The following is a 27,604-nucleotide window of genomic DNA, read 5'->3' on the forward strand; positions in this document are numbered from 1 at the left end:
GGGACCCCCCGAAAATAACGTCTCAGATACTTAGCTTGTGAGACGCAGGGTTTCAAGTCCCTGGGGATGAGTGCTCCGTCCGGCAGGATCCTGAAGGGCTGCGGATGGAGACCGGTCTCCTGCAAGGCAGGAAGAACCGTGCTGGCTCCCACTTCAAGCCAGAGCCCGAGGGATGGTGAAGGAGCGCGGCATGTAAGGCTCCAGCCCTGAAATCAACCTTAACAACACCGCCGACACAGTGGGGTGAGAAGGGACATGCCGGGAGTCCAGGCTTGGACCCGCTTTTCTTCAAACTCTTTCCAAAAATCAAAAATCAGATGAGAATGCATGTGTGGATGTATGCCTCCTGAACACAAAGCATTGAACTGGCTATATTTGGTTATCCAGGGGGTGTATATGCTCAGAGGGAGGAGCTACACTTTTTAGTGTAGTACTTTGTGTGTCCTCCGGAGGCAGAAGCTATACACCCAATGTCTGGCCCAATGTCTGGGTCTCCCATAGGAACGATAAAGAAAATGTGTTGGCACAAAACAAATTATTATTTCAAACAATGTTTATTGTACAAAAATAGTCAAAGATAAATAAAACTATATACATTTGTTATTACCAAAATTGTGCTGACCGACAGAATAAAGTTAAAGGGAACCTGTCAGGTGTAATATGCACCCAGACCCACGAGCAGTTCTGAGTGTATATTGCTAGTCCCTGCCTAACCGTCCCTGTATACACTAGCATAGATAAAGGGATCTTTAGAAAAAGTATTTCTAAAGATCTTATATCATATGCTAATGAGCACAGGGACTAGTCCCAATGGCCTTATATCCCCCCGACTAGCCGCCCTCTTAGCATGTTAATATGCCCACAGGGGTGTACTAACATGCTATACAGTGCAGTGTCACCAGCTGTGCTGCATGTACCTGTGTTCGCTGTGAATGCTCTTCTAAATGCTGGGCACTTCCAGTCATGTGTAGTAGACCTCTCTGAAGCCAGGACGCGTACACCCAGCTTCATACTGTGCATGACTGGAAGTGCTGGCATTCAGATTAGCACAGGTACTCGTGACACCGCTGGTGACACTGCATTGAATAGCATGTTAGTACGCCCTTGTGAGCGTACTAACATGCTAAGAGGGCGGCTAGTGAGGAGATATAACGCCCTTGGGACTAGTCCCCGCACTCATTAGCATATGATATAAGATCTTTAGAAATACTTTTTCTAAAGATCCCTTTATCTATGCTAGTGTATACAGGGACGGTTAGGAAAGGAATAGCAATATGCACCCAGAACTGCTCGTGGCTCTGAGTGCATATTGCATCTGACAGGTTCCCTTTAACACTTTATACCACATGTAAACAGCGGAAAATGTATAGAGTTGGTAAAACTTGGTAATAAGTTATATGTACCCCAAAGTTTTGCCACTTACAAATACAGTTCTATCAGACAAAAAAGCCAGCTACGTCGATAAAAAAATATAACAAAGAATTTTTTTTAAAAAAATTGCTTAGTCCAAATGGCCCAAAATGGGCTCGTCCTTAAGGGTTTACTTATTAAAAAAAAGTCATCTGATACTGAACCGATTTATTCTGGGAAAGATTTTAGCAGGATATAAAGGTTTATTTCATCCAAATTCAGTTAAACAGGCGCGGAGATACAACTCACCGTCTTTACGAGTTCTTCATCAAGTTCCTGTAGTCTGTCTGAGGAGCCTTCAAGCTGTTGGAGTTCTAACTTAATGTTCTTCAGGTCTGTTTGTTTTTTGGTTTGCATGGTTATTTTCAGCTCAATTGTACGCTCAAGGCCGGTCTTCTTGTCTCTTATTTCATCTATTTGTCTCTGCTTCTTTGTTTCCCTTTCTGAAAATTCTTTCTTCATCGCAAAAAAACAAAAGAAAAATCAATGACACAATATAACATGTTGTAACATCTGCATTGATGTCTAATACATGAACACTTGATTTACTATAGTTCATTACAAGTAATTATGAAATGGGGATCTCATTTTCATAAAGAACACATTTCCTAGTATCTTCTTGACATAGAAGGAACATAGTGAACCTCTTCTTTCTGCCTTGTATCCTTACCATTGTTTGCTTAAGATCGGCCTCATCCTTTTCTTGTCGGTCTTTCATCAGCCTCTGGAAGCTAGTTGTCTGTCTGTTGTTAAATGGAGTTTGCTCAAAGCCATCAAATTCTAATTGTGACGCTAAGGCCTTTATCAGAGAGTCTCGAGTTCTGATATGTTGTTGATGCTGGTCGGCCTCCATCTGCAGACGCCCTGCATAATAACAGAAAGAAATATACAGAATAAAAATAGGAAGGCCTTTTTACTACAACTTTTTAAATTTCTTTTTATCAAGAAAATGTATAGAAATGTTTAGAGATATTACGTTTTACACTGTTTGTGGACCTGCTGTGAATACATGTAGTTTTTCTTGAACGTTTGCAGAGTTTGTGTTACATTTGTAGTTATTCAAAGTTGCTTAAAGTGATTGTCCAGGACTTTAACAATGTCTGATGGGTGAGGGTGCGACACCTGGTAACCCAGACGGTCAGTTGTTCCCAGAACTGCTCAGTTGTACAGCACAGCCCCATCGAAAGAATAGTGACCACAGCTAGGTACTAAACATGCACCCCCTATTGATTTGAATAGGGGCAGAAATACAATATCTAGCCACGGCCACTATTTCCTCAATAAAAAAAGTGCTGTGCAACTCCACAACAAAGCAGATCTGGGAACAGATGATCGGCAGGGGTGTTGGTAAACTGCCTAAACCCCTTCACCCCCCAGCCTGTTTTCACTATCATGACCAGGCCAATGTTTTCAATTCCGACCAGTGTCATTGTGGCAGGTTATAACTCTGGAACACTATAAGGCTCTGTGCACACACTTCGTGCGTTTTATTATTGCAGATTTTAATCAATACTGCAAGGATCCTGCAGGGAAAAAAGAGAATTTTGTTTACTTACCGTAAATTCTTTTTCTTATAGTTCCGTCTTGGGAGACCCAGACCTTGGGTGTTTAGCTTCTGCCTCCGGAGGACACACAAAGTACTACACTTAAAAGTGTAGCTCCTCCCTCTGAGCCAATACACCCCCTGGTGAGCCAGTCACAGCCAGTTTAGTGCAAAAGCTGAAGGAGAATAGCCACCCACAAGTACAACAGAGCAAGAGCCGGAACAACCGGAGACTCTGTCCACGACAACAGCCGGTGATAACACACGGAACAAGAAAATTGCCAACAGGCAACAGGGAGGGTGCTGGGTCTCCCAAGACGGAACTATAAGAAAAAGAATTTACGGTAAGTAAACAAAATTCTCTTTTTCTTTATCGTTCCTTTGGGAGACCCAGACCTTGGGACGTTCCAAAGCAGTCCCTGAGTGGGAAATAAACAGAAAAACTAAGAAGTAGGCAGAACCTAACTTCACAAATGGGCGACCGCCGCCTGAAGGATGCGTCTGCCCAAGCTCGCATCTGCCGAAGCATGAGCATGCACTTGGTAGTGCTTCGAGAAGGTATGCAGGCTAGCCCAAGTGGCAGCCTGACAGACTTGTTGAGCCGTAGCCTGGTGCCTAAAAGCCCAAGAGGCACCGACAGCTCTGGTCGAGTGTGCTTTGATCCCCGGCGGGGGAGGCGCCTGCGTACTCTGGTAGGCGTCCGAGATGGTCAACCTAATCCAACGGGCTAAGGTCGGCTTAGAAGCAGGGAGGCCCTTGCGCCGACCTGTGGTTAGCACAAAAAGAGAGGTGCACCGCCTAAGCGCAGCAGTGCGAGACACAGATCCGGAGAGCACGCACCAGATCTAGAGTATGTAGAGCTTTTTCAAAGCGATGAACAGGGGCCGGACAGAAGGAAGGTAAGGTAATGTCCTAGTTAAGGTGGAAAGGAGAGACCACCTTAGGAAGGAAGTCCGGAGTCGGACGGAGAACCACCTTGTCTTGATGAAAGACTAAAAAAGGTGACTCCGAGGAGAGCGCAGCCAAATCAAAGACTCTCCTGAGAGAAGGTATGGCAACCAGAAAGGCCATTTTCTGTGAAAGACGGTACAAAGAAACCTCCCTAAGAGGCTCAATGGGGGGTTTCTGCAAGACCGTGAGAACCAAGTTAAGGTCCCAGGGGTCCAAGGGCCGCCGGGTAAGGCGGAATGATGTGAGACGCGCCCTGCATGAAGGTGCGGACCTGAGCCAGCCGAGCGAGACGCCGCTGGAACAGAACTGACAGAGCCGAAACTTGTCCCTTGAGAGAGTTGAGGGACAGTCCTAGCTGCAGACCGGACTGTAGAAAAGACAGAAGGGTCGGCAAGGAGAATGGCCAAGGGGGATGGCCGGTAGAGCGACACCAGGACAGGAAAATTTTCCAAGTCCTGTGATAGATCTTAGAGGAGGAAGACTTACTGGCCCGAGTCATAGTGGAGATGACTTCAGGGGGAATACCAGAAGCCGTCAAAATCCAGGACTCAAGAGCCACGCCGTCAATTTGAGAGCCGCAGAATTCGGGCGGAAAAACGGACCTTGCGAGAGTACGTCTGGACGGTCCGGGAGCTGCCACGGCACCTCAAAGGACAGTTGGAGCAGGTCCGGATACCAAGCTCGCCTGGGCCAGTCCGGCGCAATGAGGATGACTCGACGACCCTCCATTCTGATCTTGCGCAGAACTCTGGGCAAGAGAGCTAGAGGGGGAAACACGTAGGACAGACGAAACTGGGACCAGTCCTGAACCAGAGCGTCCGCGGCGAAGGCCTGAGGATCGTGGGAGCGAGCCACGTAAACAGGAACTTTGTTGTTGTGACGGGATGCCATTAGGTCCACGTCCGAAGTGCCCCATTTGCGGCAGATCGACTGAAATACTGCCGGGTGCAGAGACCACTCGCCACCGTCCACGCTTTGACGGCTGAGATAATCTGCCTCCCAGTTGTCCACGCCTGGGATGTGGACTGCGGATATGGTGGACCTGGAGTCCTCCGCCCATTGAAGAATGCGTTGTACCTCCATCATTGCCAGGCGGCTGCGTGTCCCGCCTTGATGGTTGATGTAGGCAACCGCTGTCGCGTTGTCTGACTGGACTCGAATGTGCCTGCCCGCTAGCAGGTGGTGAAATGCTAGAAGAGCTAGAAACTCTGCTCTGGTTTCCAGCACAATGATTGAAAGGGCTGACTCGGACGGAGTCCAAGTGCCCTATGCTCTGTGGTGGAGATATACCGCTCCCCAGCCGGATAGGCTGGCATCCATGGTGAGAATCACTCAGGACGGGGCCAGGAAGGAGCGCCCTTGGGACAGGGAGAGGGGCCGAAGCCACCACTGAAGAGAGCTCTTGGTCCGTGGCGACAGAGCCACTGACTTGTGTAAGGAGGAAGGCCGCTTGTCCCAACAGCGGAGAATGTCCATCTGCAGGGGGCGCAGATGGAACTGGGCAAAGGGAACAGCCTCCATGGACGCCACCATTTGACCCAGCACCTGCATCAGACGCCTGAGGGTATAACGGCGGGGCCTCAGGAGAGAGCGCACTGCCAACCGGAGTGACAGCTGTTTGTCTAAGGGCAACTTCACAAGTGCCGGCAGAGTCTCGAACTGCATCCCTAGGTACGTGAGACTCTGGGTCGGAGTCAGAGTGGATTTGGGAAAATTGACAAGCCACCCGAATTGGGCTAGAGTGGCGAGAGTAAGCGAGACACTCCGCTGACAGTCTGCGCTGGATGGAGCCTTGACTAGAAGGTCGTCCAGGTAAGAGAGCACTGCCAACCCCTGGAGGTGCAGAACTGCAATCACTGCTGCCATGACCTTGGTGAATACCCAAGGTGCCGTGGCTAACCCGAAGGGGAGAGCCACGAATTGGAAATGATCTTCTCCTATTGCAAAGCGTAGCCAACGCTGGTGTGAAACTGCAATTGGCACATGTAGATAGGCATCTCTGATGTCGATGGATGCCAGGAAATCCCCTTGGGTCATTGAGGCAATGACTGACCGCAGAGATTCCATGCGAAAATGCCGCACCTGAACATGCTTGTTGAGAAGCTTGAGATCCAGGATGGGCCGGAAGGAACCGTCCTTTTCGGGGACTAGGAAGAGATTTGAGTAGAAACCTCTGAACCGTTCCCAGGCGGGAACTGGTACAATTACTCCGTTGGCCTTGGAGCAGGGGGAGTTGACAGAAAAAATCTGTTTGGCGGGCTGGAAGAGAATTCTATCCTGTAGCCGTGGGAGATGATATCCCGCACCCACTGATCGGAGACGTGTTGAAACCACAAGTCGCCAAAGTGGGAGAGCCTGCCACCGACCAAGGACGTTGCTGGCGCGGACAGATAGTCAAGAGGAGGCTGCCTTAGTGGCAGCAGCTCCTGCGGTCTTCTGTGGACGCGCTTTTGTGCGCCAGTTGGATTTTTGGTCCTTGGCTGAGTTAGTGGACGAGGCCGAGGGCTTAGAGGACGACCAGTTGGAAGAACGAAAGGAACGAAACCTCGACTGATTCCTACCCTGGACAGGTTTCCTGATTTTGGTTTGTGGCATGGAAGTACTCTTCCCGCCAGTAGCTTCCTTAATTATTTCATCCAGCTGTTCACCGAACAGCCTGGACCCAGCAAAAGGGAGTCCAGCAAGGTACTTCTTTGAAGAAGCATCTGCCTTCCACTCTCGAAGCCACAAAATCCTGCGGATAGCGAGGGAATTAGCCGAAGCCACCGCAGTGCGGTGAGAAGCCTCCAGCATGGCAGACATGGCATAGGATGAAAAAGCTGAAGCTTGGGAAGTTAAGGTAACCATTTCGGGCATAGAGTCCCTGGCGAGGGAATGCATCTCCTCTAGAAAAGCAGAGATGGCTTTGAGAGCCCACACTGCTGCAAAAGTTGGGGAGAACAAGGCCAGTGCCGCCTCATATACAGATTTGGCCAGAAGGTCAACCTGGCGGTCAGTGGAATCCTTAAGAGAGGTGCCATCAGCCACTGATACAATGGTCCGGGCTGAGAGTCTAGACACCGGGGGGTCTACCTTGGGTGAATGAGCCCACTCCTTGACCACCTCAGGTGGAAAGGGAAAACGGTCATCAGAACCACGCTTTGGGAAGCGTTTGTCAGGACAGGCCCTAGGCTTGGTCACAGCGGCCTGAAAACTGGAGTGGTTAAAGAACACACTCTTTGTCCTCTTAGGCGAGGTAAACTGGTGCTTTTCTGCCAGAGAGGGTTGCTCCTCTGATACTGGCGGATTGAGATCCAGTACAGAATTAATGGACGCAATCAAATCACTAACATCTGAGTCACTTTCGGACAGATCAATGGGGCACAAGGAGTTAGCCTCCGAGCCCCCTGTAAAGGCATCCTCCTCGTCCTGCGAGTCAGCTTCTGAAAAAGAGCCGCGGGACAAGGAAGGAGAGAGAGCCCTGCGTCTCCTTTTAGGAGGACGGGGTCTGGGACCAGATGATGAATCCTCTGTGAGCTCCGGCCCTGAGAGAGCCCTAGCAGCAGAGGCACCCTGTGAAGGGGGCTGATGCATGTTCAGCAAAGTCCTGGACAGAAGTCCCATGGAGTCGGCAAAAGACTGGGAGATAGACCTAGAGAAGGATTCTACCCAAGCCGGGGGTTCAGCCACAGGAGCCGGAGCAGCCGGAGAGACCACTGGGGGTGCGATTCCAGGCTGAGGCATCGTCAGGTTAGAGCAGGCATCACAATGTGGATAGGTGCTCGGTTCAGGCAGTAGGAGCTTACATGCAGTGCATACTGAATACAGCTTTGGAGCCTTGCTCCTCCTGTGAGACATGCTGCTGGAGTGGGGGCTCTGCCAGAATGACCCCCAGAGAGTATATACAGAGGTCCACAACCAGAGGTTGTGGCTTACCAGACCACTGGAGCGGTGTTGTGTGCCCTCCAGATCCCGAAGCCCAGACCCCCAAGCACCTCAGCAGGGATGCTGCAGACCAGTGCTGATCGCCGAGAAAAACGCTGAGAAAATGGCCGCCGGAGCGAAGAGGGGGGGCGGGACTCACTCTGGGAGCGGGATCTGGAGGGCCATAGAGACTTACAGGGGAGGAGACATGTACCCAGTGAGGAGTGTCCCTCCCCTGTGCAGAACGGCCGCTGGGCGGAGCCGCGCTGTCCCTCTGCATGAATGACATGCGAGGGCAGTGAAACCGAAAGTAGGCCTCCGGCGAAGCCGGGGCCTAAATTTGAGCGGTGCGGCCGGCGCGCAGGCACCATCGGCGCGGTTCTCAGGCGATAGCCAGAGAACCCGCCGGAAATGTCATAAAACTCACTCAGCACACTCTCCCACAACAATAAAGTACAGGGACCCCCAATATATAAACGTCTCAGGTACTTAGCTTGCTGAGACGCAGGGTTCCAAGTCCCTGGGGATGAGTGCTCCGGTCCAGCAGGATCCTGAAGGGCTGCGGATGGAGACCGGTCTCCTGCCAAGCATGGAGAACCGTGCTGGCTCCCACTTCAAGCCAAAGCCCAGGAGGGATGGTGAAGGAGCACGGCATGTAAGGCTCCAGCCTTGGAATCAACCTTAACAGCACTGCCGACACAGTGGGGTGAAAAGGGACATGCCGGGGGTCCAGGCTTGGACCCGCATTTCTTCAAACTCTTTCCAAAAATGAAAAATCAGATGAGAATGCATGTGTGGATGTATGCCTCCTGAACACAAAGCGATAAACTGGCTAGATCTGGTTCTCCAGGGGGTGTATAAGCTCAGAGGGAGGAGCTACACTTTTAAGTGTAGTACTTTGTGTGTCCTCCGGAGGCAGAAGCTATACACATAATGTCTGGGTCTCCCATAGGAACGATAAAGAAAACTGGAGTGGTTAAAGAACACACTCTTTAATCTCTTAGGCGAGGTAAACTGGTGCTTTTCTGCCAGAGAGGGTTGCTCCTCTGATACTGGAGGGTTGAGATCCAGTACAGAATTAATGGAAGCAATCAAGTCACTAAGTTCTGAGTCACCCTCGGAAAGATCAATGGGGCACATGGAGTTAGCCTCCGAGCCCCCTGTAAAGGCATCCTCCTCATCCTGCGAGTCCTCAACCCTTGAATCAGAGCCGCGGGATGAGGGGGAAGAGGAAACCCTGCAGCGCCTCTTAGGAGGACGGGGTCTGTGCCCTGATGATGAATCCTCTGTGAGCTCCAGTGGACGGAGGTCAGAGGATAGGGATCCTAAAGGACCCTTAGCAAGAGCATTAGAGGCACCCTGTGAAGGGGGCTGATGCATATTCATCAAAGTCCTGGACAGAAGTCCCATGGACTCAGCAAATGACTGGGAGATAGACCTAGAGAAGGACTCTACCCAGGCCGGGGGTTCAGCCACAGGTGCAGAAGCAGCTTGAGAGACCACTGGGGGTGAGACTCCAGGCTGTGGCACCTCCAAGTTAGAGCAGACATCACAATGTGGATAGGTGCTCGGTTCAGGCAGCAGGAGCTTACATGCAGCGCATGCAGTATAAAGCTTTGGAGCCTTGCTCCTCGTGTGAGACATGCTGCTGGAGTGGGGAAAACAGCTTCTACAAAGAGAATGAACCCCAGGGAGTATATTCAGAGGTCCACAACCAGAGACCGGCTGTGGCTTACAAGACCGCCGGAAGCGGTGTTGTGTGCCCTCCAGATGCCGAAGCCCGGGCCCCCAATGCACAGCACCTCAGCAGGGATGCAGAGTGCAGGATGTCCCCGCGCAGGGAGAACCCTGTCCAAGAAAATGGCCGCCGGAGCGAGGAGAGGGGGCGGGCCGGGGGCGTCCCTGTAGGAAAGCGGGATCTGGAGGGCCATAGAGGCCTGCAGGGGGGAGACACGCACAAGCAGTGGGGAGTGTCCCTCCCCTGTGCAGGACGGCCGCCGGGAGGAGCCGTGCCTCTCCCTCTGCATGAATGACATGCGAGGGCAGGTAACAGAAACTAGGCCTCCGGCGAAGCCGGGGCCTAAATTTGAGCAGCGAGGCCGACGCGCAGGCACCATCGGCGAGGTTCTCGGGCGAAAAGCCAGAGGACCCGCCGGAAATGTCAAAACAAATACAGCAAACACACTCTTCCCACACAATAAAGGACAGGGACCCCCAACATATGAACGTCTCAGGTACTTAGCTGCTGAGACGCAGGGCCAGGTTCCTGGGGATGAGTGCTCCGGTCCAGCAGGGTCCTCAAGGGGCTGTGGACGGAGAACGGTCTCCTGCCAGGCATGGAGACCGCGCTGGCTCCCACTTCAATCCAGAGCTCAGGAGGGATGGTGAAAAAGCACGGCATGTAAGGCTCCAGCCTTGGAAATCAACCTTACAACACCACCGACACAGTGGGGTGAGAAGGGATATGCCGGGAGTCCAGACGTGGACCCGCACTTCTTCAATCTTTTTCAAAAAAAAAAAAAAAGGAAAAATAAAAAATCATATGAGAATGCATGTGTGGATGTATGTCCTCCTGAACACAAAGCGATAAACTGGCTGTGACTGGCTCACCAGGGGGTGTATAGGCTCAGAGGGAGGAGCTACACTTTTAAGTGTAGTACTTTGTGTGTCCTCCGGAGGCAGAAGCTAAACACCCAAGGTCTGGGTCTCCCAAAGGAACGATAAAGAAAACGCATTTTAGCAAGGCCCATGACAATCATGACTTGCTGTGCACATGTTGCTTCTTTTTTACTTGCAAATTTTGGTGCTGAAAAAAACAGCAGCATGTCAATTCCTTCTGAGTTTTTTCCTGCAGATATAATCCACTGCTGTGCTCGATCACTACAATGGATTATATCTGTTGGTGCTGCACTCACAGCACTGATACTTCGCCTCCCACACCATGCATCCGGCATGGTGGGTGAGGCTCTCCATAAGCTCAGTAACCCAGGGTCGCCATGGTGACGATCCAGGGTTGCCACGGCATCAATCGAGTCCCTGTGATCGCATTACAGGGACCCGATTGCCAGGGAGAGGTAAATGATCCCACTCCCTGCCTCCTGAAAGCTGTGATCATATTGATTGCGGCATTTAAGGGGTTAAACTGTAAGGAGCGGTGCCGGGCAACACTCCTGGCAGTGAGAGCTGGGTCCCAGCAGTGAGAGCTGGGTCCCAGCTGTACGATCAGCATTGCAATACACTACAGCTGTCAATGCAGACTGATAGAAGCATCTGGGATCATCTGGATTGATTCCAGAGGCTTTTCGAACCTCGGTGACCCGTAGGTCTTCATGACGACCTTGGGTCACCAAGGCAACAATCAGACCCTCACGATCACATCATGGGGGTACCAATCAAAAAAGAGGGAGCTCAGTCCCTTTCCCAGACCCCTAAATGCAGCTGTCAATATCAATCGTGGCACTTAATGCTTTGAGCAGCCAGGGACGGTGCAGGCATTGTCCCTGGCTGTGAGAGCCAGGGCTCGGCTGTTGGGAAGCCAAGTCCCCGGTGTAGATCGTAGTGGGTACAGCTCCTGTGGCCACACAATCGCCAGGAGGTAACCTGTACTTCCTTGATTGGGAACACACTGGCCATCAGGATGTACAGGGTACGACCAATGTTAGGAAGGGGTTAACTCCTTTTCATGGAAATGAGCTGTACACTACAGAAGATGAAAACTTTAATTGCAGGAGAATGAAAATGGATAGAAAAAGCAAGTCAATTGCAAGCATGCTTATTTTCATGTTGCTTAATTAATTAAAATAAATTAGTAACATGAATGCCCCTTTAGGCCCTGTGCCTACTTACCGGTTTTTCCCGCGGATTTCCTGCGGTTTTGCTGCATGTTTCGCTGCAGAAAATGTTCATAACATCTCTGCAGTGAATCACCAGCAAAACCTATGGGAAAAAAAAATCCTGTGCGCACTAGGCGGATCTTGACAGCTGCATGTTTTGCTGCGGGAATCCCGCAGCAAAAACAAGTGCATGTCACTTCTTTTCCGCACGTCACTGAGGGATTTCACTACATTGACTCCAATGTAATCGTGAAATCCCGCAGGGAATAACGCAGGCAGCAAATTCTGTGCGGTTCACTGCGTTTTCCTGCGTTATTCCCTGCGGTATTTCGCAGTTTACCTGCGGTAATGTACATCGCTTGCCTGCGGTTTTGCAGGGAAGTGATGTCATTATGACAGGAAGAGGAAGCGGAGCAGAGTAAACACACAGAGATCACAGACACACACAGACATAGAACACAGACACAGACATAGACACAGACATATAGAACACACATAGAAAGCAAACGGAAATATAGAAAACAAAACACGTGTGCTCCGCTGTATTTTTACCTTCCAGCCGAGGTAAACACACAGCGGCGGCCCGGTATTCTCAGGCTGGGGAGGGCGAGGGGCAGGGTTAATGTCCCCCGCCTCCCTTCCACCTCCCGCAGCTGAGAATATCAGCCGCAGCTGCCCCGGGACTGTCGCGTGCATTATGCGGCAGTGCCGGAGTGTCCCGGCTCTTCCTGCTGCCGTGATGCAGTGGCAATCAGGGTAATACAAGGAGTTAATGGCGGCGGATCGCCGCCACTAAGTCCAGGCTTGATCATGGCAGCGTCTATATGACAGCTGACATGATCAACCCGTAAGTAAAGTGAAAAAAACACACACCGAAAAATCCTTTATTTTAAATAAAACACAAATAAGCCTCGTTCACCCTTTTATTAACCCCTCCCGAAACAAAGCTCCGACGTAATCCACGTCCTGCGATGCTTGCATCCAGCCGCGACTGACACTGTCACAGCACTGAATGCAGCCTCGCAGCGAGACAGCAGAGGTAACCACAGGGCATTTCCCACGGCCGGTAATGTGAACTCACTACCGACCGTGAGAAATGCAGCGCTCTGTCCTCTGTCTATCCCTCTATCTATTCTTCTGTCTATTTATCTATCTATCTATCTATCTACTAGATATCTCAGAAGGACATTTTTTTTTTTATTTTCAATGTGCTTTATTGCATTGAATGCAATAAAGCACATGTACCAATCCGCACGCGGCAAAACCGCGGCAATACCGTGAACAATACCGCGGTAAAACTGCAGCAAACCGCATGCGGTTTTCAGGTGCGGTTTGCTGCATTTTTTTCCGCGGGTGCGGTAATCTTTCAATGCCTGCGGAATTTTCTTGAGAAAATTCCATTTTCCAGTGCGCACATAGCCTTAAAGTCATTTGGAACTTTCTATTTCTCTTGCTCACATAATAGACATATAAGTGGACCGGTAACATTGACAGTATGTAACACGGTCTTGTAAGTAGCTGGGTATCTGTAGGTACACCATAACTAAATAGATGTATTGTTGAGGTGATACCATAAAAAAAAAACAAAAAAAAAAACCTTGCTGCACCAGCAGTTCTCCTTTCTCTCGGTTAAATCTTTGATAGTCTTTAACTGCTCTATCAATTTCACGCTGGTAATCATTGAGTCTTCGCTCCTTTTCTTTCACAGTCCTCTGATGATTTTGATACATGTCATTTAGTTCTTCATCACTTCCTTGAAAGACCTAAAATGACAATAGTTATAATAGTTATCATTATACAATCAATCAGACAAACTAAGAAGTAAAACAATGTTTGCAAACTTGTAAATGTATACATCTTAAAAAGGAAGCCAACATCTAAAAGAAGGGAATTTTGTTTACTTACCGTAAATTCCTTTTCTTCTAGCTCTAATTGGGAGACCCAGACAATTGGGTGTATAGGCTATGCCTCCGGAGGCCGCACAAAGTATTACACTTAAAAGTGTTAAGCCCCTCCCCTTCTGCCTATACACCCCCCGTGCTCCCACGGGCTCCTCAGTTTTGGTGCAAAAGCAAGAAGGAGGAAAAAGAATTATAAACTGGTTTAAAGTAACTTCAATCCGAAGGAATATCGGAGAACTGAAACCATTCAACATGAACAACATGTGTACACAAAAAAACAGGGGCGGGTGCTGGGTCTCCCAATTAGAGCTAGAAGAAAAGGAATTTACGGTAAGTAAACAAAATTCCCTTCTTCTTTGTCGCTCTATTGGGAGACCCAGACAATTGGGACGTCCAAAAGCAGTCCCTGGGTGGGTAAAATAATACCTCGTAAGAGAGCCGTAAAACGGCCTCTTCCTACAGGTGGGCAACCGCCGCCTGAAGGACTCGTCTACCTAGGCTGGCATCCGCCGAAGCATAGGTATGCACCTGATAGTGTTTCGTGAAAGTGTGCAGGCTCGACCAGGTAGCCGCCTGACACACCTGCTGAGCCGTAGCCTGGTGCCTCAAAGCCCAGGACGCGCCCACGGCTCTGGTAGAATGGGCCTTCAGCCCTGAGGGAACCGGAAGCCCAGCCGAACGGTAAGCTTCGATAATTGGCTCCTTGATCCACCGAGCCAGGGTTGATTTGGAAGCCTGTGACCCTTTACGCTGGCCAGCGACAAGGACAAAGAGTGCATCCGAGCGGCGCAGGGGCGCCGTACGAGAAATGTAGAGTCTGAGTGCTCTCACCAGATCTAACAAGTGCAAATCCTTTTCACATTGGTGAACTGGATGAGGACAAAAAGAAGGTAAGGAGATATCCTGATTGAGATGAAAGGGGGATACCACCTTAGGGAGAAATTCCGGAACCGGACGCAGAACCACCTTGTCCTGGTGAAACACCAGGAAAGGGGTTTTGCATGACAGCGCTGCTAGCTCAGACAGACACTCTCCGAAGTGAAGTGACTGCTACTAGAAAAACCACTTTCTGCGAAAGGCGTGAGAGAGAAATATCCCTCATTGGCTCGAATGGTGGTTTCTGAAGAACCATCAGCACCCTGTTCAGATCCCAGGGTTCTAACGGCCGCTTGTAAGGAGGGACGATGTGACAAACCCCCTGCAGGAACGTGCGTACCTGTGGAAGTCTGGCTAGGCGCTTCTGGAAAAACACAGAGAGCGCTGAGACTTGTCCCTTAAGGGAGCCGAGCGACAAACCCTTTTCCAGTCCAGATTGAAGGAAGGACAGAAAAGTGGGCAAGGCAAAAGGCCAGGGAGAAATACCCTGAGCAGAGCACCACGACAGGAAAATTTTCCACGTCCTGTGGTAGATCTTGGCGGACGTTGGTTTCCTAGCTTGTCTCATAGTGGCAATGACGTCTTGAGATAACCCTGAAGACGCTAGGATCCAGGACTCAATGGCCACACAGTCAGGTTGAGGGCCGCAGAATTCAGATGGAAAAACGGCCCTTGAGATAGCAAGTCTGGTCGGTCTGGTAGTGCCCACGGTTGGCCGACCGTGAGATGCCACAGATCCGGGTACCACGACCGCCTCGGCCAGTCTGGAGCGACGAGCATGACGCGGCGGCAGTCGGCCCTGATCTTGCGTAACACTCTGGGCAACAGTGCCAGCGGAGGAAACACATAAGGGAGCTGAAACTGCGACCAATCCTGAACTAAGGCGTCTGCCGCCAGAGCTCTGTGATCTTGAGACCGTGCCATGAACGCCGGTACCTTGTTGTTGTGCCGGGACGCCATGAGGTCGACGTCCGGCACCCCCCAGCGGCAACAGATCTCCTGAAACACGTCCGGGTGAAGGGACCATTCCCCTGCGTCCATGCCCTGGCGACTGAGATAATCTGCTTCCCAGTTTTCCACGCCTGGAATGTGAACTGCAGAGATGGTGGAGGCCGTGGCTTCCACCCACATCAAAATCCGCTGGACTTCCTGGAAGGCTTGCCGACTGCGTGTGCCGCCTTGGTGGTTGATGTATGCCACCGCTGTGGAATTGTCCGACTGAATTCTGATCTGCTTGCCTTCCAGCCACTGCTGGAACGCTTTCAGGGCAAGATACACTGCCCGTATTTCCAGAACATTGATCTGAAGCGAGGACTCTTGCTGGGTCCACGTACCCTGAGCCCTGTGGTGGAGAAAAACCGCTCCCCGCCCTGACAGACTCGCGTCCGTCGTGACCACCTCCCAGGATGGGGGTAGGAAGGATTTCCCTTTCGATAATGAAGTGGGAAGAAGCCACCACCGAAGGGAAGCTTTGGTCGCCTGCGAGAGGGAGACGTTCCTGTCGAGGGACGTCGGCTTCCTGTCCCATTTGCGTAGGATGTCCCATTGAAGAGGACGCAGGTGAAACTGCGCGAAAGGAACTGCCTCCATTGCTGCCACCATCTTCCCCAGGAAGTGCATGAGGCGCCTCAAGGTGTGTGACCGACCTTGAAGGAGAGATTGTACCCCTGTCTGTAGTGACCGCTGCTTGATCAGCGGAAGCTTCACTATCGCTGAGAGGGTATGAAACTCCATGCCAAGGTATGTCAGCGATTGGGCCGGTGTCAGATTTGACTTTGGAAAATTGATGATCCACCCGAAACTCTGGAGAGTCTCCAGGGTAGCGTCGAGGCTGTGTTGGCATGCCTCTAGAGAGGGTGCCTTGATCAACAGATCGTCCAAGTACGGGATCACCGAGTGACCCTGAGAGTGGAGGACCGCTACTACAGTAGCCATAACCTTGGTGAAAACCCGTGGGGCTGTTGCCAGGCCGAACGGCAGTTCCACGAACTGCAGGTGTTCGTTTCCTATGGCGAAGCGCAAGAAGCGCTGGTGCTCTGGAGCAATCGGTACGTGGAGATAAGCATCTTTGATATCGATCGATGCAAGGAAATCTCCCTGGGACATTGAGGCGATGACGGAGCGGAGGGATTCCATCCGGAACCGCCTGGTCTTTACGTGTTTGTTGAGAAGTTTCAGGTCCAGGACAGGTCGGAAAGACCCGTCCTTCTTTGGGACCACAAACAAGTTGGAGTAAAAACCGTGGCCCTGTTGCTGAAGAGGAACAGGGACCACCACTCCTTCTGCCTTCAGAATGCCCAGCGCCTGCAGAAGAGCCTCGGCTCGCTCGGGAGGCGGGGATGACCTGAAGAATCGAGTCGGGGGACGAGAGGTGAACTCTATCTTGTAACCGTGAGACAGAATGTCTCTCACCCAACGGTCTTTTACCCGTGGCAGCCAGGTGTCGCAAAAGCGGGAGAGCCTGCCACCGACCGAGGATGCGGAGTGAGGATGCCGAAAGTCATGAGGAAGCCGCTTTGGTAGCGGCACCTCCGGTGGTCTTTTTAGGACGTGACTTAGACCGCCATGCATCAGAGTTCCTTTGATCTTTCTGAGGCCTTTTGGACGAGGAGAATTGGGACCTGCCCGCGCCCCGAAAGGACCGAAACCTCGACTGCCCCTTCCTCTGTTGGGGTATGTTCGGTTTGGGCTGGGGTAAGGATGTATCCTTTCCCTTGGATTGTTTGATGATTTCATCCAAACGCTCGCCAAACAATCGGTCGCCAGAAATTGGCAAACTGGTTAAGCGCTTTTTGGAAACAGAATCTGCCTTCCATTCCCGTAGCCACAAGGCCCTGCGGAGTACCACCGAATTGGCGGCTGCAACCGCCGTACGGCTCGCAGAGTCCAGGACAGCATTAATAGCGTAAGACGCAAATGCCGACGTCTGAGTGGTTATGGACGCCACCTGTGGCGCGGACGTGCGTGTGGCTGCGTCAATTTGCGCTTGACCTGCTGAGATAGCTTGTAGCGCCCATACGGCTGCGAATGCTGGGGCAAAAGAAGCGCCAATAGCTTCATAGATGGATTTCAACCAGAGCTCCATCTGCCTGTCAGTGGCATCTTTGAGTGAAGCCCCAACTTCCACTGCAAGTATGGATCTAGCTGCCAGTCTGGAGATTGGAGGATCCACTTTGGGACACTGAGCCCAACTTTTGACCACGTCAGGGGGAAAGGGATAACGTGTATCCTTAAGGCGCTTAGAAAAACGCTTATCTGGACAAGCATGGTGATTCTGGACTGCCTCTCTGAAATCAGAGTGGTCCAGAAACATACTCTGTGTACGCTTGGGAAACCTGAAACGGAATTTCTCCTGCTGGGAAGCTGACTCCTCCACCGGAGGAGCTGAGGGAGAAATATCCAACATACGATTGATGGACGCAATAAGGTCGTTCACTATGGCGTCCCCGTCCGGAGTATCAAGATTGAGAGCGGCCTCAGGATCAGAATCCTGATCAGCTGTCTCCGCATCATCAACCAGAGTTTCCTCCCTCTGAGACCCTGCACAATATGATGATGTCGAGGGAAAATCTAAGCGAGCTCGCTTAGTCGGTCTGGGGCTGGGGTCTGTGTCAGAACCCTTAGCTTGGGATCCATGAGATACCCCGGGAGGACATTGTTGGTCCAGCTGAGGTGGGCCAGGGAACAAAGATTCAACAGAGTCCCTGTGCTGAGATACCGTCCTGGACTGCAAGGCTTCTAGTATCTTAGCCATAGTCTCAGAGAGTTTTGCAAACTCCGTCCCTGTCACCTGAACAGTGTTAGCAGGTGGCTCCCCCTGGGCCCCCCCTAGCAGAGGCTCTGGCTGAGCAAGTGCCACAGGGGCCGAACAGTGCACACAATGAGGGTCAGTGGAACCTGTCGGTAGCGGGGTCGTACATGCGGCGCAGGCAACATAATAAGCCTGTGTTTTGGCACCCCTGCCTTTCGTGGGCGCCATGCTATTATCTTCCCTGAGCAACACAATAGGGTATATAGCCAGAAATCAACTGTGCACTATACAGTGTAAAATAAACATATAATGTTACACTACTGCACAATGGGGCTAGCACCACAGGTGCTGCTTACCACCCGCTTAAAGCGGTTGTGAGGCCACCAGAGTCCCTGCCTGGGTCTCCCAGACTTTGTCCCCCTCTGCAGCGTCCGAGGAGCTGACAGGAATGCGTCCTGAGGAGAGGAGGGAGCCGTGGGCGTGACCCAGAAAGAGCGGGAACTGGTGCCTGCACTGTGCACAGTGAGGGGAGTGGAGTATGCAAAGCATGCTCCAGCCCTCAGTGCTGCTCGTTCTGAGCAGCGTCCCGCCCTTCCCCTGCCTGTCAGGGCTGGGGGTGGGAGGAAAGGAACTAGGCCGCAAAAAGCCGGGGACTCTAGTAATAAACGCGGCCGCCGTAAAAGCGCGGCCGGCGTGGAAGTCCCCGGCGCACTACAAGTCCCAGCCGCGCCGCAGTGTTTCCATGGCAGCGGCGGTCAGTGCGGCAGTCCCTATACATAAACACACTCAGCAACGCTGAGTGTGTAATGGCACATATTAACCCGGTCAGCGCCGCGGTCCCCGGTGCACTAGCACACCCAGCAAAGCTGGAGTGCTGCTGTGCGCGGTCCCCACCGGGATACAGAGTACCTCCAAGTAGCAGGGCCATGTCCCTGAACGATACCCGGCTCCTATCCAGCAGGCTCCACAGGAGTTGTGGATGAAGCACGGTCTCAGTGCCTGGAGACCGATAGGATCCCACTTCCACCAGAGCCCTGAGGGGGATGGGGAAGGAAAACAGCATGTGGGCTCCAGCCTCCGTACCCGCAATGGATACCTCAACCTTACAACACCACCGACAAGAGTGGGGTGAGAAGGGAGCATGCTGGGGGCCCTATATGGGCCCACTTTTCTTCCATCCGACATGGTCAGCAGCTGCTGCTGACCAATCTGTGGAGCTGTGCGTGCGTGTCTGACCTCCTTCGCACAAAGCAAAAAACTGAGGAGCCCGTGGGAGCACGGGGGGTGTATAGGCAGAAGGGGAGGGGCTTAACACTTTTAAGTGTAATACTTTGTGCGGCCTCCGGAGGCATAGCCTATACACCCAATTGTCTGGGTCTCCCAATAGAGCGACAAAGAAATGACATTGTTTTAATCAGGTTTTTGTGGTAAATGCATATTTTGACATTTTTTATTTTAGATATCAGAAAGTGCATTGCAAATTGGAAAAAAAGATCTTGCGCACAACAATGAAACTTAAAAATGTATACATTTTATTGAATACAAAAATTAAAACCAATGGGTTATTTTTAAAAACCATAAGTGTATAGATAGGTAAAAATTGGGTGTAACCTGAGACAACACAGTAGTGGACAAATAAACAGATGATTAGTATCATAAACATGGGTATAAAAGGACCTCTCTCTATAAGCACATCTGTTTTTTAAGTTTCATTGTTGCACGCAAGAATTCTTTGTCTCCAATAGGGCTGTGGAATTGGAGTGTGGAGTCAGAGAAGGTGTCCATGTTAGTGGAGTCAGTATAAAATGGACGACTCCTAAAATATATAATAAATTGGGTACAGCAGTTCCATGAAGTACGTGTTGCATATTTTTTCATAAGAATTTGGGAAACTTATGATGTCCTATAAATGTCTGTTCTATTCCTGATCAAAGGATCTAGGCTTTTAGTTGAGATGAATCTGTGCTGCACTTTATGTACATGATAAGCAGTGCAGCTCCTCCTCTATAGAGAAGGGTAAAAACACTGGGAAGGAAGGAACGCCTGTACTCATCTCACAACCGCCAGAACAGGTTCTTGCTATTGTAGCTGACAATGCTTCAAACATAAGTACAATGAAACATGAATGAGAATAATGAAGGTGAACAGCAGCCAGAAGAAAATTTCAGATTCAGTATGATTGAGATGGAGCCACAATCCTGTTCCTGTAACTGAGGAACGAACAAATATTACTACAGAAGAACAGCAAAATTGTACTTTAGAGTTAGATGATCTTGTTGAAGCTGCTTTTCTCTTCTGTTCATCACATGCGCTGTGTTATGCACATACTGCAGCTGGCAATAAGAGAGAGTCTGCAAGAGGGATATGCTGGAACTCTGATTGGTAAGTGAGGAAAATGGTTATTGCGGCCAGAACCCCTAAAATTGATTACATCTTGAAAATATTGTGAAATTGCTGCTGGAAGTGTGGAGCTCCGGATGCGGATCTAATTCATCTTATGTGGAATTGTCCACGTTTGAGAAGATATTGGGTGGGGGCCCTTGCCCTTATTGATTCAGTCTATGACTGCCGTATGGACCACAAACCACTGACATGTATTCTTGGCTATACAGCGGAACTTCCTGTCCAGGAGGGGCATAAGATTGCTACCGCGCGCATACTGTACCAGGCACGGAAAGTCAGTGCTCGGTACTGGAAGGATAGCAAGATCCCTGATATCAAAGAGTTAATTGATAAGGTGAACTACACACTTCGGATGGAGAAATACACTTATCAAAAAAGAAGGGCATATAGGAAATTTGAGGAGTTGTGGGCCCCGTGGCTTGATACCCCGAATTTGGCTCCAAGGACACTGACTTGGGCTAGAGCCCTGACGGCAAACCTGTCCTAAGCCCTAATGCATGAGAATGGGTATGAATGTTGGGTTGGATTGCAGATGCTCCAGTTGGATACTCTCAGTAGCTACTGTTCGATCCCCGATACATGCCTTAACGTACCTTAGGATATAAAGTATTCAAATAAATATGTACTGATTGGGGATCCTGTTTGGGGGAGGGGGATGGCAAGGGGTTTGTTGTGCATACCTGTGTGTATGCGGAATTTACCTGTTAAACCGAAATATTAATAAAAAATTATTTGATTTAAAAAAAAAATATATATATATATATTGTGAAATGAATAAGAAAAAAAACACTAATTTTATTCTTTTTTAAATAGATGTAACACAAAAACCTGACTTTATCAATAGGTATTTTTCTAATGAAAGCTACTCTCTAAGGTACTAGTATATCTTACATAACTTTCAGACGAATGTTAGTTCAGCTAAAATACATCCATATATCTATATATATAATTGCCTTATTCTGTCTGTCTGTCTGTCTATCTGTCTGTCTGTCATGCTCCAAAATTGTGTCCTTACGGTGACACAAAGCTGATTGGCCGCTGGGCTCGCCATGGCCCCGCCCCCCACACGGATTGGCCGCTCGCCCAGGCTGCGCCCCCCCACGGATTGGCCAGCCGCTCGCCCAGGCTCCGCCCCCCCCCACAGATTGGCCTCTCGCCCCGGCACCCTGCAGGCATTGGCAATTCGGCCACGCCACGCCCCGCCCCCCTCACGCAATGCACGCTAGCTCTGGCCCCGCCCCCTCCCTCCCCCCGCGCATTCCCCGAACTGACATGGCTGTCACGGAGGTGAGTACTGTACTCCCCCCCCCCCCGGCCCCTGCTCGCACGGGAGTGGTGTGGATACGTTGGTAACCATGCTCGCATGGTTACAAGCGCATCAAGGTCCTGCAAGATCCACACGCACACACATAACAGCACGCACACAAACATACACACACATCAGATCACACTCACTCTCACACACACCTCACACACACCTCACACACACCTCACACACACACTCACAGCATCCGGCGATATCGCTTGCTTCTCGGCCTCGATGTGACCTTCCAGGACCTGACGGAGGATCACATGGCCAGAGCCAGAGTGTGAGCGCGTATGTGCGATATCGTCAGTGTGTGTGTGTGTGTGAGTGTATGCGATCGGGTGTGTGTGAGTGGATGCGATCGGGTGTGTGTGAGTGGATGCGATCGGGTGTGTGTGAGTGGATGCGATCGGGTGTGTGTGAGTGGATGCGATCGGGTGTGTGTGAGTGGATGCGATCGGGTGTGTGTGAGTGGATGCGATCGGGTGTGTGTGAGTGGATGCGATCGGGTGTGTGAGTGTCGGCAGAGGAGCACGGCGTGCTGGAGGAGGCTGGGAGCAGAGAGGCTGATCATGGGGAAGGCTGGGAGGGGGAGGCTGATGCTGGGGGAGACTGGGAGGGGAAGGCTGATGCTGAAAGAGGCTGGGAGGGGGAGGCTGGGAGGAAGGAGGCTGGGAGGAGAGAGGCTGATCCTGGGGAAGGCTGGGAAGAGGAGGCTGATGCTGAGGGAGGCTGGAAGGAGAGAGGCTGATGCTGGGGGAGGCTGAAAGGAGAGAGGCTGAGGCTGGGAGGAGAGAGGCTGATGCTGGGGAAGGCTGATGCTGAGGGAGGCTGGGAGGGGAAAGCTGATGCTGGGGAAGGCTGGCAGGACGGAGGCTGGGAGGAGAGAGGCTGATCCTGGGGAAGGCTGGGAGAGGGAGGCTGATGCTGGGGGAGGCTGGAAGGAGAGAGGCTGATGCTGGGGGAGGCTGGAAGAAGAGAGGCTGATGCTGGGGGAGGCCGATGCTCGAGGAGGCTGGGAGGAGAGAGGCTGATGCTGGGGAAGGCTGGGAGGAGAGAGGCTGATGCTGGGGACAGAGAGGAGAGGCTGATGCTGGGAGGAGAGAGGCTGATGCTGGGAGGAGAGAGGCTGATGCTGGGAGGAGAGAGGCTGATGCTGGGATGAGAGAGGCTGATGCTGGGAGGAGAGAGGCTGATGCTGGGGGAGGCTGGGAGGGGGAGGCTGATGCTGGGGGAGGCTGGGACGAGGGAGGCTGATGCTGGTGGAGGCTGATGCTTGGGGAGGCTGATGCTGGGGGAGGCTGGAAGGAGAGAGGCTGATGCTGGTGGAGGCTGATGCTTGGGGAGGCTGATGCTGGGGGAGACTGGGAGGGGAAGGCTGATGCTGAGGGAGGCTGGGAGGGGGAGGCTGGGAGGAAGGAGGCTGGGAGGAGAGAGGCTGATCCTGGGGAAGGCTGGGAACGGGAGGCTGATGCTGAGGGAGGCTGGAACGAGAGAGGCTGATGCTGGGGGAGGCTGGAAGGAGAGAGGCTGATGCTGGTGGAGGCTGATGCTTGGGGAGGCTGATGCTGGGGGAGACTGGGAGTGGAAGGCTGATGCTGAGGGAGGCTGGGAGGAAGGAGGCTGGGAGGAGAGAGGCTGATCCTGGGGAAGGCTGGGAAGGGGAGGCTGATGCTGAGGGAGGCTGGAAGGAGAGAGGCTGATGCTGTTGGAGGCTGGAAGGAGAGAGGCTGAGGCTGGGAGGAGAGAGGCTGATGCTGGGGAAGGCTGATGCTGAGGGAGGCTGGGAGGGGAAAGCTGATGCTGGGGAAGGCTGGGAGGACGGAGGCTGGGAGGAGAGAGGCTGATCCTGGGGAAGGCTGGGAGAGGGAGGCTGATTGCTGGAGGAGGCTGGAAGGAGAGAGGCTGATGCTGGCGGAGGCTGATGCTGGGGGAGGTTGGAAGGAGAGAGGCTGATGCTGGTGGAGGCTGATGCTTGGGGAGGCTGGGAGAGGGAGGCTGATGCTAAGGGAGGCTGGGAGGAGGGAGGCTGGGAGAGGTAGGCTGAGAGAAGAGAGGCTGATGCTGGGGGAGGCTGATGCTGGGGGAGGCTGGGAGAGGGAGGCTGATGCTGGGGAGGGTGGGAGGAGGGAGGCTGGGAGGAGAGAGGCTGATGCTAGGGAAGGCTGGGAGGAGAGAGGCTGATGCTGGGGACAGAGAGGAGAGGCTGATGCTGGGAGGAGAGAGGCTGATGCTAGGATGAGAGAGGCTGATGCTGGGAGGAGAGAGGCTGATGCTGGGAGGAGAGAGGCTGATGCTGGGGGCAGAGAAGCTGATGCTGGGGGCAGAGAGGCTGATGCTGGTGCAGCATGGGGGATGGAGCACGATGGGGGGGTGCGCAGCATCGGGGATGGAGCATGATGGGGGGGTGCGCAGCATCGGGGATGGAGCACGATGGGGAGTGCGGAGTATGGCGGATGGAGCACGTTTGGGAGTGCGCAGCATGGCGGATGGAGCACGTTTGGGAGTGCGCAGCATGGCGGATGGAGCACGTTTGGGAGTGCGCAGCATAGGGGATGGAGCACGATGGGGAGTGCGCTGCATGGGGGATGGAGCACGATGGGGAGTGCGCTGCATGGGGGATGGAGCACGTTTGGGAGTGCGCACCTCCCCCCAACACACACACACACACACACACACGCGCGCGCACTGCACAACACACCACACACCCACACACTGGGAACCACAAACAACTGCCCTACACAGACACCCACACACACAGACAACGCTGCACACACACAACACCCAACACACAAACACCGCGGCACACACAAATATACGCACATACCGCACAACACACACATTGCACAAAACATACCTCCCCCCAAAACACACCACACACACACAAACCGCGCAACACACACACAACGCTACAGACACACAGCGCTCCACAAACAACGCAACACACTCAACACACATACAACACCGCTATCACCCCCCGTCACACCCAGACAACACCCAGAACATGTACAGCCCCTACACAAACACTTGGTAACTACACACAACAACATCTATATATATAACAAAAATCATACATGAACTACACAATACGTAAATTCTAGAATACCCGATGCGTAGAATCGGGCCACCTTCTAGTATATATATATCCATTTTAAAAATTCTTAGGGACTCTATCAGGACGTTTTTTTTTCTTTTTCATTTCACACTATCAGGACGTTTTTGCTATGTAATCTGAAGCCAGCATGCTGTAAGAGTAAAGGCCCAGTCACACACAACGACTTACCAGCGATACCGAAAACGATGCGACCTGATATGGAAAGCAGGTAAGTCGCTGGGAGGTCGCAGATGAGATGTCACAGTCAGACCTTACCAATGATGCAGGAACAATACAGGTCGCAGTAGCGACCTGTATAACGATCTCAGCAGTCACTGTGACCCTGTCACACAGTGTCAAACACAGCGATGCGTCCTGCCCAGCAGGACATCGCCTTTGAAGAAAATGGCCTAGACCATTCTGCAACGACTAGAGATCTCACAGCAGGGGCCTGATCGCTGGTAGGTGTCACACATAACAAGATCGCTAACGGGATCGCTACTGCGTCACAGAAACCGTGACTCAGCTGCGATCTCGCTAGCGATCTCGTTATGTGTGACGGTACCCTTAGCATGATGTTTACAGCCAGCTGTCTCTTATCTCAAAGCCTGTTTTTCTTTACCTGCAATGTTAGTTTAAGCCTCAGAGCTTTATCATTACTGGGTCTCAGCAGGGTGTGAGCTGTAGTTAGGCTGGGTTCACACATAGCGACAGCGACAACGGCGTCGCTGTTACGTCACCATTTTCTGTGATGTAACAGCGACCTTGTAAGTCGCTGTTATGATCGCTGCTTAGCTGTCAAACACAGCGATGCAGCAGCGATCATAACGTCGCTACATGTGCAGAGAGCAGGGAGCCGCGCACACTGCTTAGCGCTGGCTCCCTGCACTCCTAGCTACAGTACACATCGGGTTAATTAACCCGATGTGTACTGCAGCTACATGTGCAGAGAGCAGGGAGCCAGCACTGGCAGCGTGAGAGCGGCGGAGGCTGGTAACGAAGGTAAATATCGGGTAACCACCTTGGTTACCCGATGTTTACCCTGGTTACAGCTTACCGCAGCTGCCAGATGCCGGCTCCTGCTCCCTGCTCGCTTCATTTCGTCGCTCTCTCACTGTCACACACAGCGATCTGTGCGTCACAGCGGGAGAGCAACAATAAAAAAACGAACCAGGGCTGTGTGTAACGAGCAGCGATCTCACAGCAGAGGCCAGATCGCTGCTCAGTGTCACACACAGCGAGCTCGCTAATGAGGTCACTGCTGCGTCACAAAAACCGTGACTCAGCAGCGATCTCGCTGTGTGTGAAGCACCCCTTAGACTCCTTCCCTTCTGTGATTAGCAGCTTCTGTCTATGGAAATCAACACTGACAGCCTGGTATAGGTGGGGGCAGCTCTCAGAGCTCTGCTACATGTTAAAAATAACTGTCAGAACTACTGCACCCAATAATCTAAATGATACATTATTGGATTCAGAATCTCTTTGCCTACATCATGCTGCTTTCAGATGAGGTAACAAAAATCTACTAACAGATTCCATTTAAATTAGGAGTTATTGATTCTGGAATTTTTTTTTACATAGGTTTAATTAATGATGTTCTCTTTCAGTAGAATATAATGTATCTGCAATAAATATATTGTAAGACCTTCTCAATTTTCTCCTCAAGGTCTTGATTATCTTTTTCCATCGTTCTTTTCCTGCTTTCCAAAGATTTGATGTCGATGTCAAACTTCATCACTTTTGAGAGGTTTCTCTGAATATCAGAAAGATTACTCTAAAACGAAAACAATTTATAAGCATTTAATATATGAATATTTCACTTTATATTGCTTGCATTATGAGGCTGCGTTGGAGATGATCAAACATTTCTCTAGAGCTACATTATTAGTCCTTCTGTATACAAATCGTCTGTGAGAGACATCTTTCTATAGGACTATCTCATCTCCAAACAAACTGACTATAAAAGTGTATGTTAATAACGTTTAATTTTTTCTCAGCCAGGACAATTCACACATTATGACAAACAAAAATCATTGTCTGTTTTATTTCAGTGTTTAGGCACTCGTTGTCCCATCGCCCAAGGTAAACAATCATGTTACTGCATTTATTAAAGGGGTATTCCCATCTCCAAGATCCTATCCCAATATGTAGTAGGCGTAATAATATTACTAGCAAATCCCTCCAATTAGAGATGTAGTATAGTTCTGATATAGCCATGTCTCTTACCTCATGTGCAGTGCATTGCAGCTAATGCCTGCTTTAGACGAGACTATCTATCGTGCGATAGATCGTCGGGGTCACAGTTTTTGTGACGCTCATCCGGCGTCGCTTGCGACGTCGGCCTGTGTGACACCTCCTAGCGACGCAGTATCGCTCACAAATCGTGAGTCGTGTACTCGTCGCTAGGTTTCATAATATCGTTTATGAAACATGGCGCCGCTTGTTCATAGTTTCCGTGGCAGCACACGTCGCTCCATGTGACACCACGGGAACGATGAACATCGCTTACTGCGTCCCACGGCTCCCGCCGGCAATGTGGAAGGAAGGAGGTGGGCGGGATGTTTACATCCCGCTCATCTCCGCCCCTCCGCCTCTATTGGCTGACCGCCGTGTGACGTCGCTATGACGCTGAA

The 27,604-nt window shown here is 51.3% G+C and overlaps 1 protein-coding gene across 1 annotated transcript in view; it reads right to left on the reverse strand.

The window, feature by feature from the left end:
• The window catches only part of RAD50 (RAD50 double strand break repair protein), a 330,429-nt gene that overhangs the window by 247,584 nt on the left and 55,241 nt on the right, over positions 1–27,604 (reverse strand). Inside the window, exons 7-10 of the mRNA XM_075344529.1 lie at positions 26,617–26,745; positions 13,238–13,403; positions 2,081–2,274; positions 1,660–1,866 (exon numbers count right to left, since the gene is read on the reverse strand). Coding sequence (XP_075200644.1) covers positions 1,660–1,866; positions 2,081–2,274; positions 13,238–13,403; positions 26,617–26,745 — 696 coding nt within the window. The remainder of the gene's footprint in view (positions 1–1,659; positions 1,867–2,080; positions 2,275–13,237; positions 13,404–26,616; positions 26,746–27,604) is intronic.

This window comes from Anomaloglossus baeobatrachus, chromosome 4 (assembly GCF_048569485.1).
Source record: "Anomaloglossus baeobatrachus isolate aAnoBae1 chromosome 4, aAnoBae1.hap1, whole genome shotgun sequence".
Taxonomy (NCBI): Eukaryota; Metazoa; Chordata; class Amphibia; order Anura; family Aromobatidae; genus Anomaloglossus; species Anomaloglossus baeobatrachus.